This window comes from Sminthopsis crassicaudata, chromosome 2, assembly GCF_048593235.1.
Source record: "Sminthopsis crassicaudata isolate SCR6 chromosome 2, ASM4859323v1, whole genome shotgun sequence".
NCBI classification, from domain to species: Eukaryota; Metazoa; Chordata; class Mammalia; order Dasyuromorphia; family Dasyuridae; genus Sminthopsis; species Sminthopsis crassicaudata.
In genome coordinates this window covers 101904222-101922520 of record NC_133618.1, presented here as the reverse complement: position 1 = coordinate 101922520, position 18299 = coordinate 101904222, and the positions used below count along the sequence as shown (strand labels likewise).

The 18299-nt window shown below is 35.1% G+C and overlaps 2 protein-coding genes across 3 annotated transcripts in view; one reads left to right on the top strand and one right to left on the bottom strand.

The window, feature by feature from the left end:
• Nucleotides 1-18299, top strand: part of LOC141554703 (ankyrin repeat and SOCS box protein 3-like) — a 437022-nt gene that overhangs the window by 287326 nt on the left and 131397 nt on the right. The gene's annotated exons all lie outside the window — the stretch shown is intronic.
• Nucleotides 5801-18299, bottom strand: part of LOC141554701 (endoplasmic reticulum lectin 1-like) — a 38515-nt gene continuing 26016 nt past the window's right edge. For both annotated transcript variants that reach the window (XM_074286913.1, XM_074286911.1), the window contains 4 exons: nt 16710-16834; nt 13942-14019; nt 13432-13507; nt 5801-6174 (listed from right to left, as the gene is read on the bottom strand). In XM_074286913.1, the coding sequence (XP_074143014.1) occupies nt 6103-6174; nt 13432-13507; nt 13942-14019; nt 16710-16834 (351 nt within the window). In that variant the 3' untranslated portion in view covers nt 5801-6102. The remainder of the gene's footprint in view (nt 6175-13431; nt 13508-13941; nt 14020-16709; nt 16835-18299) is intronic.

The window sequence follows — 18299 nt, the reverse complement described above, 5'->3', positions numbered from 1 at the left end:
TCTTAGGGCATTTGCCTAATTATGGAACTTAGGTCAAAGGGTATGGATATTTTAGTATCATTATGTGCTATCTAAGAGTTTAAGCACTGTATCTTTATTTTTTATTCCATTCAATAATCTAAAATGTAAGTTTAGGTTATGTAACTTTGGAAGGGAGATAAGACTTCATGGTTCAGAAAGGGCTGAATCATTTTGATTAAGTTATGGAATAAGTTATGATAATATTCAACTTCAGAGGGAATGAAAAAAGGAACCTGGGCTGTTTCCTAAAGGCAGAAAGGGTCTGAGAGCAAAAGGGACAAATGAAATTGTATTTAGAAAGGAAGCAGAATCTACAAATTGCAATATGTGTGAAAGAGACTGAAAGGGTTTGGGATTTAAACAACTTTATCTTGGAGTGCCACCTGGTGACTTCTGGAGATATTGCAACTGCTCAAAACCATTGCTCTTTTTATTGTTCTATCATTTGTGACCCTTTTGGGATTAATAAATAGCAAAGCTGCAGATTTCTGTCCAATATAAGGAAAAAATTCTTATCAAAGAATGGGACAAAGTAGATGTCCTTTTCAATTCAGATTATGAGATACCTTCTTGGAACTTTTTTTTTTTTTTTGGTGACAATCCTTTAGAAAGAATTCTGCCTTAATCACTGTCATAATTAGAAAAATTCCAAAGTTCAAACCTCTGACAGAAGCTGCTTGTCAACTCAATTAAAATAGCCTTTTAATTTAATTTTTAAAATGACGCTGATCATTTGAAAGTGACTTTAAATTAAATTGATTAAATGTGACACAGTTAATAATTGGAAAGCTCGAATAGTCCTAGTTTTCAGATTATGTGCATGTAATGGTTTGGTCCTGACTTCTCAATTCAATTCAATGAACATTTTTTGTCTACTATATGTCAGATAATGAATTAAAAAGAGTCTCCACCCTCAAGGAGTGTCCCCTAATGGGGGAGATAATATATAAACATATATGTGCAATATAAACAAATTATATACAAGATAAATAGAAATAATTAAAAGAGGGAAAATACTGGAATTAAACGTGGATAGGGAAGGCTTCCTGGTTAAATTTCTGGTTTGGTGAAAGGGAAACTAAGGCAGCCTAGTACTTAGACTGGATTAAAGAGGCTGACATCTTGATAAACTACTTCCTGGTTCTTCAGAAGTATTTTTTTTTTTTAAATAAATAGAAGATAAATATTCTTTCTACTTTAAATTACGTCAGTGTTACAAAACTGAATCTGAAAACTTACATCTTAAAAAAGTTTAATGGTGCTCCTATCTTCTCTCCACAGTAGAGACCAGTTATTATCTCTGATTTCCATATGTAACTGAAATGTAGAGAAGTGAAATCAGAATTTGGAACACCAATTCTTGGCTGTTGGTCAAGTTGTTATAACACTTCATCCTCACTATGACCTTGATCCCTCACTTCTGTCTGGGTCATCTCAGTACTAGCCCCTCTCTCCTTTTCTCTCCATCTTGACTGCTTGATGAACCGTTTCAACTTTACCCTGTCCTCTCTTGAATTCCTCCCTCTTTATGTGTCCAGCCTAGCCTTGGATCACTACCACCGTTTGTCAGCTTTTGCCTGTACACACATACTGCTGAACAAAGGCAGAGAAAAACCTACAACTGTTGTGACTGGGTCTATTACAAACGTATTAACTCAACTGGGCCCTACTAGGCAATCCTACTTCACAGACTTTACCAACTAACTCTTGTTAACCATGCTCCATAGCAGCTGTCAACGGTCTCCTCACAGTCTTTCAGAAAGCTCAGAATCTTGCCTCATTTTTATAGGGGGAAAAATGAGGTTATTGACTTTGAACTCCCTTTTATCTCCTCTTTCTGATTTTCTATCACTCACAGGTGCCTTGTATTATTACTTTCTCCTTCTCCCTTGTGGTCTTTACCAAGGCTAGCCCCTCAAATAATCTCATTCCATCTTGTCTTCTCCAACATATTGCCACATCTGTCATTCCCATTCTTTCACTTATTTTTGATCTTTCCCTATTGACTCATTTCCTAGTGCCTACATTCTCATGTCTTGGAAAAAACCCATCCTTGATCCTTTTATCCCTGCTATCATCTTATTTCTCTTCTGTCATTTGTAATTAAAGCTCTACAATATGTATTCCATTTCTCTCCTCTCATTCTCTTAACCCCTTACAACATCGTTTCTGACCTTATCCTACTGAAACTCTCTAAAATGACTAATGATCTCTGCTGAATCCAGTGCCCTTTCCTCAATTCTCACTCTCCTTGACCTCTTTGTTATAGCTTTGATAGTGTTGATCACTCTCTTTCTTGACATTCTCTTGGGTTTTCAAGAAAACACTTCTTCCTAATTTTCCTCCTACCTATGAAACAGCTCTTCTGTCTCCATTCCTGGATCCTTCTCCAGATCACTATCTAATTGTAGGTGTCTTTCAGAGGTCTGTCCTGGGTCTCTTTTCTTCTCCCTCTATACTATTTCATGGATGATGTCATCAGCTTTCATGGATTTAATGACCATTTCTATGTTTTCAAATTCATCTTTCTGGCCCAAATCTCTCTGCTGACTTCCAATCTTTCATTTCTAACTCCCTTTTGGATACTTTCCTCAAACTGGATGAGTAGTAAACATTTTAAACTCATGTCCAAAACAGATCTCATTGTCTTTCCTCCTAAATCCTCCCTTACCATCAATTTTACCTTTTCTATTTTTGAGGGCAACAATAGTCACTCAGATCTAAGTTGTTAAAACCCACCCATTTCCAAACACTTGTCCACATCCAAACATCTATAATTTGCAACATCTCCTGAACCTAGCCCTTCTCTTCCTATATGGCTCGTACGCAGCCTCCTCGCCCTGATTATTGCCAGTCGACCCATGGAGGGGTTACCAGCCTCAAGTCTCCCCACTCCCATCCGTTTTCCATAAACTCCAGTGGCCTCCTCGCCAACTTCAGGACAAATACAGAGTCCTCTGCCGGACGTCCAACAGTCTTCATGTCTCGGTGCCTCCTCCTTCTCAGTTTTCCTGAACCTTACTTTCCAACATACACTCCCTTGATCCTTGGCACTGGGTTCCTTGCTAGTCTATGAACAAGATGGTTCCAGCATTGCTCCCCTGCCTAGAACACTTTCTTTTCTTCTATGACTACTGACTGCCTTGGCTTCCATTTGTCTCAATCAAAATCCCATCTCCTATGGGAAGCCTTCGCCAACCCCTCCTAATTCCAGTGCCTTTCCTGTTATTTCCTACTTAGCCCATACATGGCTTGCTTTGTATTTGTTACAGGTACAATCTTTTGTCTCTTTTTGTATTCCTGGCACTTAGCATAGTGCCTGGCACATAATGTTTATGAAATAGAACTTAATTCACATGTATTTTTCTCTGTTCAATTCTAAGCTCTTCTGGGCTAGATTTTGTTACTCTCAATGGTTTTGAGAGAATTAGTGTGGGATACTTTAAAGGTTGACACAATATAGAGCAACTGCTAACCATGGTTGTAACTGATAGGTTCCCAAGGAAGTAGAGACCTCTTGGAGGCAGTAATCACCAATAACAAGCACAGCAACAAAAACCTCTTTATAACTATTGCCAGATATCTTCTAATAAATGATCAAAGTGGCTTCTTGAAAAGCTAAAACATTTTCCCTGCTAATATTGGGGTTTCCAACCTTTTATGAGGAAAGGAGTTAATTTCTTTTCCTCCAAGCCTTTAGATAACCTGTGTATATGTATGTGTTGCTAGGGATGTTACCAATTAAGCTTTTAAAAGTTACTGGTTGGAAATCCCTAATTTAATAAAATCATAGAGCTAGAAGGGAACTCAAGATCTTTTCCTATTTTCTGTCAGGATAAGAGCCAAACAGCTGAGAAAGATATTTATCTCTATTTTAAAACCAGTCTTTTGGTAGCCTAATTGCAATCTGCTTCTGATCTTTAATGACAATTATGATAATACCTCACAACAACCCTGAGGGAGGTTGTACAGTTCATTGTTCTGATTATAGAGGTGAGAAAAATGAGCCTCAAAAAGTTGAGGCTGACCCATATTCACACAGGTACTAAGTGGTAAAAATAGGATCCTAGACATAGCATTTGAATATTCAAGTACTACGTCATATTAACCTTACAATAAATCTGGAAGGTAGGTACTATTATTGTCCCCATTTTACAAATGAGATAAATGAAACAGAGGTTAAGTGACTTGCTGAGGTTCACATGGCTAGTAAGTGAGGCTGGATTTGAACCCAGGCCTTCTTGACTTATACATTTAGAACTTTAGCCACTGCATCACCTTGCTGACTTAAGTTGTACAACCAAAGTTTGAACACACAAGTTACCTTCAGATCTGTGATCTTTTTCCCATGCCACACTGCTGCTTATGAGTTGAAGATCCCTCCTAGTTTCAAAGTTTTGATTATCTCTACATGATTCCTTATAGAAGTCCATGTTTATTCATCACAAGAAAACTAGTCTGAGTCAGAATTCTAAGTTGCTATTTCCATTAGCTTTCTCTTTTTCAGGTTATACTTTAATTCCTTTAATTTTGCCAATCATTTATTTCTCCAATTCCTTATCATTCTGGCCTCTCTTTTCTCACCACATACCTACTTCAAAAAAGTTCCTTAAATGGTTTCATTTTAACAGCAAGGGTCAGTTTTGGGAATATGAATCTAACAGATCCTAGAAAAGCTAAAATAAACAATCAAGAAATGCTGTGATTTCAATTATATAGTGGCTAAAAAATAAATACCTAATATTGCATAATTAACGCTATAAAAAACTAGATACTACTGTTACTAATCTAGCCCATTAGAATGGTTCCCATCAGCTCAGAGCTGGATTGAGTCAGTGTCCAAATTAAAATTCTGGCTCTACTGGTTAACTGTTTAAATGAGGAGATTGGTAATCCCATGAATCTGAAGTTCCTATCAGCCCTAAAACTATGATCCTATCATCTCACTTCAAGCAAGACACTCAAATGTTACTAAAACTGTGTAAGCCTCATTATTTTCAGGAAAATATTATTTTAAAATACTGAGACACATTTGTGAATGGCCCTTTGAAAAGAACTGAGTAAAGTAGGAAAATAAATGAATTTCCTATCACTTTTTTTTCCCACTCTTATTTCTGACACAGATATTAAAAGTAACACATCTAAGACATGAAACTTGTGAACACAGAAGCAAAGCAATGGGAATCTCAGTTCTGAATAATTTAGCACTAACTACATGATTTTTGCTGATTGCAAACATTTTATTTAGAAATAAAAGTGCAGTGGCCCTGGAGAAGGACTAGGTTCAAATCTTGCCTGTGTTATGTCCTACTTTTGTGGCCTTCCACAAATTACTCCACCTCCTTAGACCTTAAGTCTTAAGTCTAAAACAACGGGCTTGGACTAGGTGTCTGAAATCCCTTCTGGTGTTACATTTATGGTCCCTCGACCAGATAATATACAGGTTTTAATCATCGAGTACAAGAAAGTCAGAATAAAGTACATTTAGATTAAAACAATAGGAAATACAACAGAATCCTTGAAAGTGTATGATTTATATTAGAACATGTACTTTGAAGGGGAGAACCAATCACACTAATACACACCTTAAAAATAAGCAATAATTGGTCATAGAAGGCAATGACCAAATTTTGCAAATCAATATTTCTTGAAGATGATCAAAGGAGGTAAAGATATCTTTAGTCACCGTGTTCACTTATGTAACCAGAGCAGGCATCAATAAAATCACCTTGATTAAGCAGTTTAAAAACTTGCTTGGAGCAAAGGTTATGACACTTGGTTAACTTTCCTGGGTAAGATTTATTTTCGAAACCTATTACCTCAGAGAGGGAAAAAAACACTTATATTACAAAATTTCTAATTCACACACAAATGAAATGAGTAAGACAAAACTGTCTGCTTTAAAAGTTTATCAATAACCTCTTATATACACATATATATTCACAAAGTGGTTTAAAGAGTCCCCAAACAGTCCTTCTGTCAAGCTCCATTGGCTGAGAACTCTAATGAGGTCATTGGCCATGGAAAGTAGAAATACAGGTGGGCGTTAGTGCTCTTCATTCTTTTGGCTTCACAGATCTTTTAACTGGGGATAGAAAGGAGTCCATTTTCATCAGCTGTATCCAAAATTTTACAGATTACTGGAGATTCTACCTAAAGAACAAAAATAAAGTATTTTTAATTAATATGCTCTTTAAGACAAAGGGATGGAAATAATTTCTGTTTCACTGGTCTGGTTCAACAATTCAGTAAAATTTTTTTTAATATTACTAATGCTCTTTTACAATTATTAAAATTTGTTTCAAGATATCATACAATCTTCAGTTGATTCCCAATGAATTTTACCCTTAAACAATTAAATAACACAAAAAAGTTGAAAATGATAGTATATGCAACTTTAAATAGTTCTGGTTGTTAAAAGATGAATATCTAAGATCATACAACATTCCAAAGTAGTCATATACCATAATTTGTTCAGATATTCCTCAATTTGCAAGCATGATTTATTTCCATGTTTTGCTTTTACAAATAGTACTACTCTGCATATTTTTCTCTTAATAGGACTTTTCTTATCAATAATCTCCTAGGGGTATGAACCTAATAGTGTCACTACTAGTTCAAAGGTTATCAGCAATTGCAGTTTATTTCACCAGCTGTTTGCTATTATAGGGGATCCTGCCAACACTTCCATAAGAAAAAACAACAAGCAAAAGCTTTCCTTCTCAGATAACCTCTCCACAAGGTGTAATCTTGCTTGATTAGAATTCAAATACCTTGAGGGCTAATATTGTCTCTTTTCTACATTTCTACTACTAGCACTTAACCACAGTTCCAAGCACATATCAAGTAACTAATAAATGCTCACTTATTCATTCTTTTATTTACAATTTTAAAATTGTATTCCAAGATAGTTAAGAGCTCCTAGAGAGCAGGGGCTGTTCTTGCTTCTTTTTTTAAACCCAAAGCTTAGCACAATATCTCAAATAAACACTGACTAAATGCTTTCCAACTAGTTAAAGCAAACCACCATCAACAATGAATTATTGTGCCTGTTTTCTTTCATCACTTCCAATAGTGAACTTAAAAGTATCATAGTAGCCAGTGGGTTCCAGGTGATTTGCATTTGTATGATAGTTAGTGATATTAAACACTGCTGTAAATGACTGTTGATGTTTTGCATTTCATTTTTACCTCTGACCATTTGTTTATTGGAACATGGTTCTAATCTTAAGAGATTGCTGTTAAATTTCTGTAGATTTTGGTTATCAGACACTTATCAAATTTATTCTATCTGCCATTATTTTTATTTGAACAAAAGTTTTTTTTATAAAAAATAAAATCAGGGGGCAGCTAGGTGGCACAGTGGATAGAGCACCAGCCCTGAATTCAGGAGGACCCAAGTTCAAATCTGGTCTCAGACACTTATCACTTCCTAGCTGTGTGACCCTGGGCAAGTCACTTAACCCCAGGCCTCAAAAAAGTAAAAAATAAAATAAAACCAGTCATTTCATCTTTTATAATACTGTCCTCTCATCTACACAGTTGTGGGAGGTAAAATAACCTTCCATTCTCTTTTAATTTTCTGTTAATTTATCCATATAGATTTACTGAGATGAACAGTATAAGATAATAATTGCTAACATTCATAAAGGATTTTAAGATTTTAATCTCATTTAAGCCTTATAAGGTTGTAAGGCAGATGGTAGTAGAATCTCCATTTCATAAATGAAGCAACTGAGGCTGAGAGAGGTTAGTGACTCACCCACAATCACAGAACTAGCTTGAAAGTTAGGTGTCATCCTTGATTCCTCACTCTTATTTGTCATATCCATTATAGCCTTGTTGTTTCTACCTTTGTAGCATCTCTAATATATGCTCCATCTCTATGTATCAGACCTTTTCTCACTCCAGGCCATCCTCCACTCAGCTGTCAAATTAATCGTTCCAAAGTCCTGACCATATTCTTCTCTTATTCAGTCAACTTCAGTGGCTCCCTATTTTGTCCAGGTTCAAATTATAAAGTCATTTATTAGCTTTGCAAATTCTATGCTGCCTGGCACTTTCCTACTTTTCCAGTTTCACGCCTTATTTCCCCTCTCTTCCTGTCCTCATTCTTTGAGGTGCCAGCCTCCTTGTTCCACTCCTTATGCAAAGACTCCATCTCCCAACTCCAAGGGTTTTCACTGGCTGTCTTTAACACCTGGACAGTTTCCCTTCCTTATCTCCGCTGCCTGACTTGCCTGTATTCCTTTACATTTTAGTTGAAATGTTCTATAAACATCTTTTCCCTACTTAATATCACTGCCTTCCCTCTGAGACTAACTCCACATCTCCTCCTTCCTCCCCATTTTATCTTTTTTGCATGAAGCTCTTTGTCCATCATTTCCTCTATTAGACCGAGAGTTCCTTGATAGCAGAGACTGACTGGATTTGCTTTTGCTGGCACTTAGCACAATGCCTGGCTCATAACAGGTGTTTAACAAATGCTAGCTGACTAATTTAATCTACTGTTAAAATTGTTATTAATATTATTTTATGCTAATTGTTTTCCTAATTTTTAATCATTTTTGTATTGTATTAATTCTTAAAATGTAATTTAAGTATAGCCACCCCCACCCCATTCACTAGAGTTAACTACTACTCTATAGTTCTCTCTCTGCTTTATTCTTCCCAGATTTGGGAATGAGGACCATACAAAGATGAGTCTCAGAGTGCCTTCTTTGTCCATATTCAAAAATAAATTATAGGGGCAGCTAGGTGGCACAGTGAATATAGAGCATCTGCTCTGAAGTCAGGAGGACCTGAGTTCAAATCTGGCCTCAGACACTTAATACTTCCTAGCTGTGTAACTCTGGGCAAGTAGCTTAACCCCAATTGTGCCTTGGGGGGAAAAAATTATACAGAAAGACTATTTGTCTTTTTTAGATGTTTGCCAGTAAGATATGGAAATCAAGAAGATACCATTAATTTTGGGGAACATCTGATCAAGCTCTGGTATATGATTGTTGTAGAATGTTCTTGTGCATGACAAGCAGGATGACTTCAGAAAAATCTGGAAAGATTTACATGAATTGACTGATGCAAAATAAAGTGAACAGAACCGGGAGAACATTGTGCATAGCAACAACAATACTGTGTAATAATCAAATATGACAGACTTAGCTGCTTTTGGCAATACGATATAAGACAATTCTAAAGAACTAAAGGTGAGCCTGCTGTCTGATTCCAGAGAAAGAACTGTATCATCTGAATACAGATTAAAGCATGCAATCTTTCTTTTTTTGTTTTTGTTAAGTCTTTTTGTACAAAATGACTAATATGAAAATATTTTACATGACTGCACATGTATAACCTATATTGGATTCTTACCTTCTCAGGGAGAAGAGAAGGGAAGGAAGAAAGGAAGAACAGAATTAATAACTCAAAACTTAATAAACCCCTCAAATGTTAAAAACATTGTTTTAACATGCAAAAAGGAGGAAAATAAACTATTATTAAAAAAACAAAACTAAACTAAATGTTTGCCAGAAGTATTTGCAAATGAGGATCTGGAGTTTGGAGGCCTATGAGAGTTCACTAATTGGCTTACTACCAAATCATTGCCATGATTTTGTAGATACTCATCCATTTCATATAAGATTTTTTTTTTTTTGAAAATTACTTCTCTTGGTGCATACTGCTACTTTTCATTTTGATAATTTTGAGTTTGATAAATTCTTTTTCTCTTTACAATCAATATATCAAATAGTTTTCAGTCTTAAATCTCACTGCTTTATTAGTTTAATCTGTTTATCTAATTTTACATTTTCAAAATGTCTTTTGTTCCTTTTTTTGGAATTTTTTTCCTCCAAATCTTTTTCTTTTTTTTGGTTAGTTCACTCTTCTGTAAAACATCTGGTGATATAAATTTTTTCCTCCAATTGAGCTATAGTTTATAAAACTTATGCTACTTAATAATTCAGATTTATATCCTTTCTTCATATTTCCATTTCAGATTGTTTCTTTTGAATTTGTCAAAACTCATTGGAGAAGTATTTTTAAAATGCCTAAAGTTTGTGTCTTGTTTAGGTTTTAATTTTTAGCTTTAGCTTCAAAAATAAATCTTGAAGATAAAGATCAGTAAAACAATAATAGATTTACCAACTTTCTAACCTGAGGTGGTATATAACCCTTCTTGGGTAACTTGGCAGTCTCAACTTTGACATGCCATTTTGCTAAAAATCCTTAGGTGATCTTTGGTTTGTTCTATCATAAATGACATCCTAACGTGAATATATTCAGATATGAGAGGAATAAAAGTCAACTCTCTGGAGCAGGAAATAGAGGTATGGATAGCTAAAGGAGCTAGAGGCCAGGTCTTTACCTGCAATGAATATTAAAAACTATGACAAAATAACAATATAGATAATTGACGTAAAAACAGACTAAAGAGGCTTTGGTCTGAATTGTCTAGATAATAATCTCAGTTTACCTGTCAGGGAAAACCCAGCTTTAGGATGATAAATTCTTATTTATAAGGATGGTTAAAAAAAATTACACCATGCTCTTTCATGAATCTAATGCCACAGTTAATATTAATTTAAAGAGTTAAAAGGCCTTTTGAAAAAGTAGCTCCTTATTTTTATAAGCATAAAATTATGAAATTCAAGAGTAGAAGAAACATATACTATGAATTCTAAACATGGATTTGATAGTAAATGAACTTAGATATTTATTGGTTTGGTTTTCTAATTATGTAGAAAAGTCAATATACCTCTTAAGGTTATTGAGGGGATAACGTAAAATACTTTTCTATTTTTATTTCTTATTCTCAATAAGGAAAATAAGGGAATTCTTAGATGTCAAGGGGACAAATGGGCAAGAAAATGATTATCTTTTCTACTGCAGGTGTTCAAAGGTACAAAGTTTGCCCAGCTCTTTCTGCTATGAAGGAGAATTATAAGTGTAATTAACAAACTGTCTATTGAATCCATGTTTATAACATCTTTCCTATATATGTCCTTTCCCCCTCTAACACGTTTACCACTTTGGTGCAAGCTTTTAATAACTTATACCTGTGGCAAGGAACTGGAAACTGCGTGGATGACTATCAGTTGGAGAATGGCTGAATAAGTTATAGCATATGAATGCTATGGAATATTATTGTTTTATAAGAAATGATCAGCAGAGTGATTTCAGAGAGCCCTAGAGAGACTTACAGGAACTGATGCTAAGTGAAGTGAGTAGAACCAAAAGAATATTGTACACAGCAACAATGAGATTATGTGATGATCAACTCTGATGGACTTGGCTCTTTTCAACAATGAGGTAATTCAGGCCAGTTCCCATAGACTTGTGATGAAGAGAGTCATCTGCACCCAGAAAGAGAGAGAACTGTGGGGAGTGAGTGTGGATCACAATATAGTTTTTTCACCTTTATTGTTATTGTTGTTTTTTTCCCCTTATTATTATTATTATTTTTTGAATCTGATTTTTCTTGTGCAGGATGATAATTGTGGAAATATGTATATAAGAACTGCACGTGTTTAACATATATTGGATTATCTGCTGTCTATGTGAGGGGGAAGAAAGGAGAAAGATATGAAACACAAGATTTTGCAAGCGTGAATATTGAAAGCTACCTTTGCATGTATTTTGAAAAATAAAAAAAACTTTTATTAGAGATTTTTTAAAAAGAGACAAAGAAGTCAGTGAAATAGAGAGACACAGAGAGAAAGAGACTGAGAGAGAATATGTGCACACCAGTGTGATATATTTACTTCTCTCTGAGCCATGGCCCCATACTGAATTCCTAATTTTATCTGCACTACCTTGAATTATATCCTATTGTTCCCAAGTGAGAGTTATGGTGAGAGGCAGTAACACAATAGCACAATTACTGCCCCAGTCAATCAAAGCACAGGACCTGATAGGTTAATGGAATCAAATCACTTCTTTAGATCATGGGTTCCTATTTTCTTTTTAAAGGGGGTCTATTTTCTTTTTAAAAATAGAACTGTAGTTTAGCATAATTGTTTTTCATTTGTATTCCTACATATTTGGTTTCATCCAATTAAAAAAAATATTCTGCAAAAGGGAAAAAACAATGGACTATTAATAGCCTGGTGGTGGGTCTGCTGCCTCAAGTCTCTTCCCATTCCAATCTATTTTGCATTTAGCCACTAAGGTGCTAAAGCAGAGATCTGACCATGCTATCCTCCATTTAATAAATTCCAGTGGCTCTTTATTACCTCCAGAATCATACAAAATGCTCTGTTTGGCATTTAAAGCCTTTTATAACCCAGCCCACTCCTTCTTTCCAGACTTTTTACATCTGACTCTCCACCATATATTCTCTGATCCAGTGACTGACCCCCCTGGGTTCCATGAACAAGACATCTCTCTCTCAGCTCCTGGCATGTTCATTGGCTGTTCCTCATGTTTGGAATTCTCTCCCTCCTTATCTCCCCACTTTTGGCTTCCCTGACTTCAAATCTGAACCAAAATTCCATCTTTTATAGGAAGATTCTCAATCCCTCATTTTTATACCTTCCTTTTGTTAATTATTTTCATTCAACATATAACATGTTTGTATATATTATTTTGCTTGTTATCTCCTCCAAAAGGACAGGGAATGTTGTTAGCCTTTATTTATTTATTTATTTATTTTTAATCTTCAAAAGTGAATATACTGTGGTACTTGAATGTTTACTGATGTAATGTTTACTTCTTGAGAATAGGGATTACCCTCCATCTCTCTTTCTCCCTTCCCCTAGTTTCTTTTCAAAGAAAGGTAACTTAAAGTAAAGTAATTTCAGAAGGGCTTTCTACTTATATGGGATATAGACATGAGCAAGTGTTTTAAAAATTGCAATAATGTTGGGGAAAAACTGACAGCGGTGCTCTAAGTGGAATGGTGGCCTTCTAAATAGGTAATCCTGAATTCCTATTTTAGAATAAAGTAGCTATATAATCCTGGTAAATTATTTAACTTCTCAGATTCAATCAATTAATCAATCAACATTTATTAAGTATGCTAGTCTCTGCACTCAAGGAGCTTGCAATCTAATGGGGGGGGGACAACATGCAAACAAATAGAAAACAAGCTATATTCAATATAAATAGGAAGTAATTAACAGAGGGAAGGGGCAAAAATTAAAGGAGATTGGGGAAGACTTCTAATAAAAAAAAGGGATCTTAGGACTTAAAGGAAACTAGGGAAGTTAGTAGGCAGAGCAGAAGAGGATGAATACTCTAGGTATGGAGAAATCTGTACAATGAGGTAGCCTTTAAGGTTTTTTATGGTTTTTTATGAAAAGTTTCTTTTGAACATGAAAATATAGTCTAGATGCTCCTTGTAGGCAGCCCAAGGGTTTAATTTAGATTCTAGACTTGACCCAAGATTGAATTCATGACATCTGTTATACTTACCCCAAGAATGTACTGGCAGGAATGAGGCTCTAACATATATACAGTAACAGCATGAGGTGATTCTGATTCTTTACATCTAAAATAAACACACACACAAAATATATTATAAACTATAGACTTATGCTTGTTTTAAGCTATAAAATAAACCATAGGGACAACTAGGTGGTGCAGTGGATAGAGCACTAGCCCTGAAGTCAGAAGGACTGGAGTTTAAATCTGGCCTCCAACACTTAACATTTTGTATTTGTGTCCCTGGGCAAGTCACTTAATCCCAATTGCCTCAGCAAAAAAAAACCCCAAACCAAAACCCACAAAAGGGCTTTACTAAAATTAGGGGATTAAAAAAAAAAAAAAAAAAAAAAAAAAACAAAGATCTTATGTAATTAAATAGGACTTATTTTTGGAAGTATATTCTCTATTTACAAAAATCTTGTACAAAAGACAGTTGATAAAAATATATGAGGGGGGGCAGCTAAGTGATGCAGTGGATGACTCAAATGTTAAACTTACTTTAGTTTTACAGTGACGTGTCTTGGTTTGTCAGTTAAATCACAAATATCTCCATTCCCATAAAAATGTGATACCATCCTACCAAAAGAGAAGAAAATAAGTGTTGTTAAAGTGAAGGAAAGGAGGACAGTTTTGAACTAGTATAACATTTAGCTTACAAAGTATATTTTAAAAGAAAAAAATTAGCCTTAAACCAGAGTTTTCTGAATTTATCCCTTTTGTCATTTCTTAGGTACAATAACATTCCTTTATATTTATGTCATAACCTGATGGGCACTTCCTTGGTTTTCAGTACTTTTCTATACCAAAAAGAATTGCTATACAGAACCAGATCACTGTACATGGCAGCATCAATATTATATGATGATCAATTCTAATGAATGTGACTCTTTCCAATAATGAAATGATTGAACCCAGTTCCAATGATCTTGTGACGAAGAGAGCCATCAGAGCCCCAGAGAAAGGACTGTGGGAACTGAGTGTGTATCACAACATAATGTTCTCATTCTTTTTAATGTTGTTCGCTTGCATTTTGTTTTCTTACTCATTTTCTTTCTTTTTTGATCTGATTTGTCTTGTGCAACACGAGAATTATATAAATATCTTTATACATATTGGATTTAACATATATTTTAACATGTATAACATATATAACATATACTGGATTGCTTACCATCTAGGGAAGGGGAGTAGGGGAAAGGAGGGGAAAATCTGAAACACAAGATTATGCAAGGGTCAATGCTGAAAAAAATTATCGGTGCCTATGTTTTGAAAATAAAAAGCTTTAAACAAATAAACAAAAAAAATGTACATAAGATTCCTTTTCCATTTTCTTAGGCATGACCCTGGGCAAGTCACTTGAACTCTCCTAGTCTCAGTTTCTGCATCTAAAAAGTGGGGATAGCAATAGTACCTCATAGACTTGATGTGAGGGTCAAATGAAATATAACTGTAAAGTACTTTATAAATCTAAAAGTACATGAGAAGAGAAAGAGAAATAGTTCCATTCAAAGTGACTACAGATATACAAATATCTGGGAGTCTACTACAGTGAATCATGGAACTATATTTTTGGAAAGGATCTCAGCAGGCACCTAGAGAAAGGAGCTGCCATTGTAACATACCCATCTGGGTATGTTAAATGTACTTTTAAAAAATGTCTGAAGAATGAATTGATTTCCAGTCTTCTTGACTCCAAGTCTAGTGTCCTGTTATGCCACCTAAATATACAAAAAGGCTAATGACACTTGTGGGTTTACTTTATATTCTGCTACTTTATAGAAGTTACTGTTTCATATTGGGGGTGGATAACTCTCTAGGGTTCTCTAAGTAAACCATGTTTCTGTAAAAATCCTAATTTTTTTCTTCTCTGTTCTCTCAATTTTTTTCTTATGCTATTGGCAGACCAGTAATTCTAGGGCTAACAAAATATCAAGTAACTAAATGGTGATAATGGACTTTCTTGCTTTATACTTGATCTTACTGGAAGGGCCACCAGTGTTTCTGGATTGTAGATTTTAAATAAATATGACTTAAAAAAAAATAAATATGGGGGCAGCTAGGTGGTGCAGTGGATAGAACACAAGCCTTGAATTCAGGAGGATCCGAGTTCAAATCTGCACTCAGACATTTAACACTTTCTTGCTGTGTGATCCTGGGCAAGTCACTTAATCCCAGCCTCAAAACAAACAAACAAATAAATAAATAAATATGACTTACTAGTGAAAAGTTTATTTATTTTCAAAGCATTATGGGATAAAATGCTGAGTTTGAAAAGCTGAACAACCAATGGCCCCATTTTCAAATTCTGTCTTTCCAAATAACTACTATGACCCTGGACAAGTCATGTAACTGCTCTTGCCAGCTAGGTGACATAGTGGATTAAGGGCTCGGCTGGAGTCAGAAAGACCTGAGTTCAAATCCAGCCTCAGACACTTACTGTGGTAAGGGTAACACAGTAAGGACAAGTCACTTAACCCTGTTTGCTTCAGTTTCCTCATCTGCAAAATGGAGATAATAATAGCAATGATTTACCAGGGTTGTTGTGAGGATCAAAGATAGAAGTTAAAAAACTTAGCATAACACAAAATAACTAATATAAATTTTATTGTTATTCTTGCTGCTGTTGTTTAATTCACAAAAAGATTTGTTAAGATCTCATTTCCTGTTTTTGTTAATTTATATATCCTTTTAAAACTTTATTAAGTTTACTTACCAGCTCAAGTTAGACAACTTACAATTCAAATCACACATCCATATGAAAAAGAAAAAACAAAAAGGTTTATACCTATTATTCCTATGACTAAAAAGCCAGATTTCTAACAAGCTAGAAAATCTAGCACCTTCAGAAACCAGAGACTTTCAATCTAATCAATCAACTCCCAGAACCTGAGAGGCAAAAAAAGAAAATGCAGTCAAAAAAATCTGCCATACTGTAGCTGAAGACCAGCAGGAAGAACAAGTTATGAAATTTGATGATCAAGGGAGATCAGTTAAGGTATAGGACACCCCTTTTAAAGAAGAAAAGGTACCAAATGTATGGGACCCTCACTATAACACTGATATTAAGCAGAGAGATCCTCTGGACCCAGTCCAAAGGAATATAGTAAGGAGAACACCAGAGCAGCTACATATTAGTCTGTGTCTTGGAGATTTTAATATAACATAACATCCTAAGTGAGAAATTAGAAATCTTGAGGTTGCAAATGAAAACATTCCTACTTTCAACATCAACCTCTGATTTTTCTTTTTTCTTCTTCGGAATTTACCTAACTATTTGTGTACCGTCGTCTCGAAGAAGAAAGGCTCTAGCAGTGTTCTTCTTTGCCCATTCAATATGCTCTTCTTTGTTCCATGTTCCCACAATCACAGATGTTTTTCCACTTTCCTTATCCTAGAATATGGAAAAATGCTTATGATGGGTTTTACAGTTGGAAATATCACATTTATATTGATGAGTTGTATCCTTTTTTTCTTACTGGCTTTGATCATTAGTGCTATACTGACAACTATCTACTGAATAAATCCATGCAGAGAGCCATTCCTAAAATTTAATACATCCAAAATTTACCATCTTCATTCTGAATTAGATGCCCCTTTCAAATTATTTTTTCATTAATGGCACTACCAGTCTGCTAGTCATCCAGACTACAAACCTCTGGCTCCTTGGATACTATCTTCTTCTATATCTTAGTATTTTCACTTACTTTTTATTGACATGTAATAAGTTGTAATGAAGTGGGGGGAAAGCACTGACTTAGGACAATTCACTAAATTCACTAAATGTGTAGCTTTGGGGAAATCATTTTACAATGATCAACTTTAAAGTACAGTTTTCAGATTCCAATGATAGATAAATTAATGTAAAGAGCTCAGTATAAGTACAATTTATTTGACAACAGTAATTATCTGCTAAGTGGCCCCTTTCCCTTCCAATCCTCCTATAGACACAATCACAGAATTTTGGGGTTGAAAGGGACCTGAGTGATGCTAAGGGGTCCCCTGAACTTATCTTCTTGAGCTGCTATATTTTCCAGAAACATTGGTCCTAGAGTATGTAGGAGGCCCTGAACATGTGTGTTCAAGACAAAGTCTGTCCTGAGCTGACAAACCCTGTTATTTGCACCCCTTGTGGGACTTCCCTTAAGTCCTTGGGAGTCAAATCAGTTAGAAAGGTTCAGTATAAACCAGACTAAGAAACTTTATGCAGCTGGGACCTTTGTAGATAAGCAGACCATTCTACTTCAATAGTCTAGTAGTTCCCAAAGGAAAGAATATGACTTTTGCCATAGCCTTTTTCTTCCTCTTTCAGAATGGATTAGTCTTTTCCCCATTCTTACTGCTCTTTTCCTCTTCTCATGTCACTTCCATTTAGGAAGAGATTGATGATCTTTCTTCTCCCTTTGTTGAAATTTCATAAATAAGCAAGCTTCTGTTTGGACTATGAACCCCTTGCACCTGTATAGGAATTCTACATTCATGTTTATTTCTCTTGTAATAAATCCAGCTGCAATGGATGTCTCACAAATTTTTGACACACACACACACACACACACACACGGATTAATTAATATTAGCCAATAGTACAATCCAGACCTAAATAAGAAGCCCTCCACTATATATCTAACATGGTCATTCAACACTGATGATCGCAAATGAGGAGGTTGTCCATTAATCCCTGAGGCAGCCTATTTCACTTCTGGCTACTTATAATTGTTTGGGCACAAAAAATTTCACATTGCCAATCTAATATTCTTTTTTTAAAATTAATTTTATAATTATAATTGTTTTTTTTTTTTTGACAGCACATAGCCAATCTAATATTCTTAAGGTAGTTGATTTTATAATGCTGCTTTTCC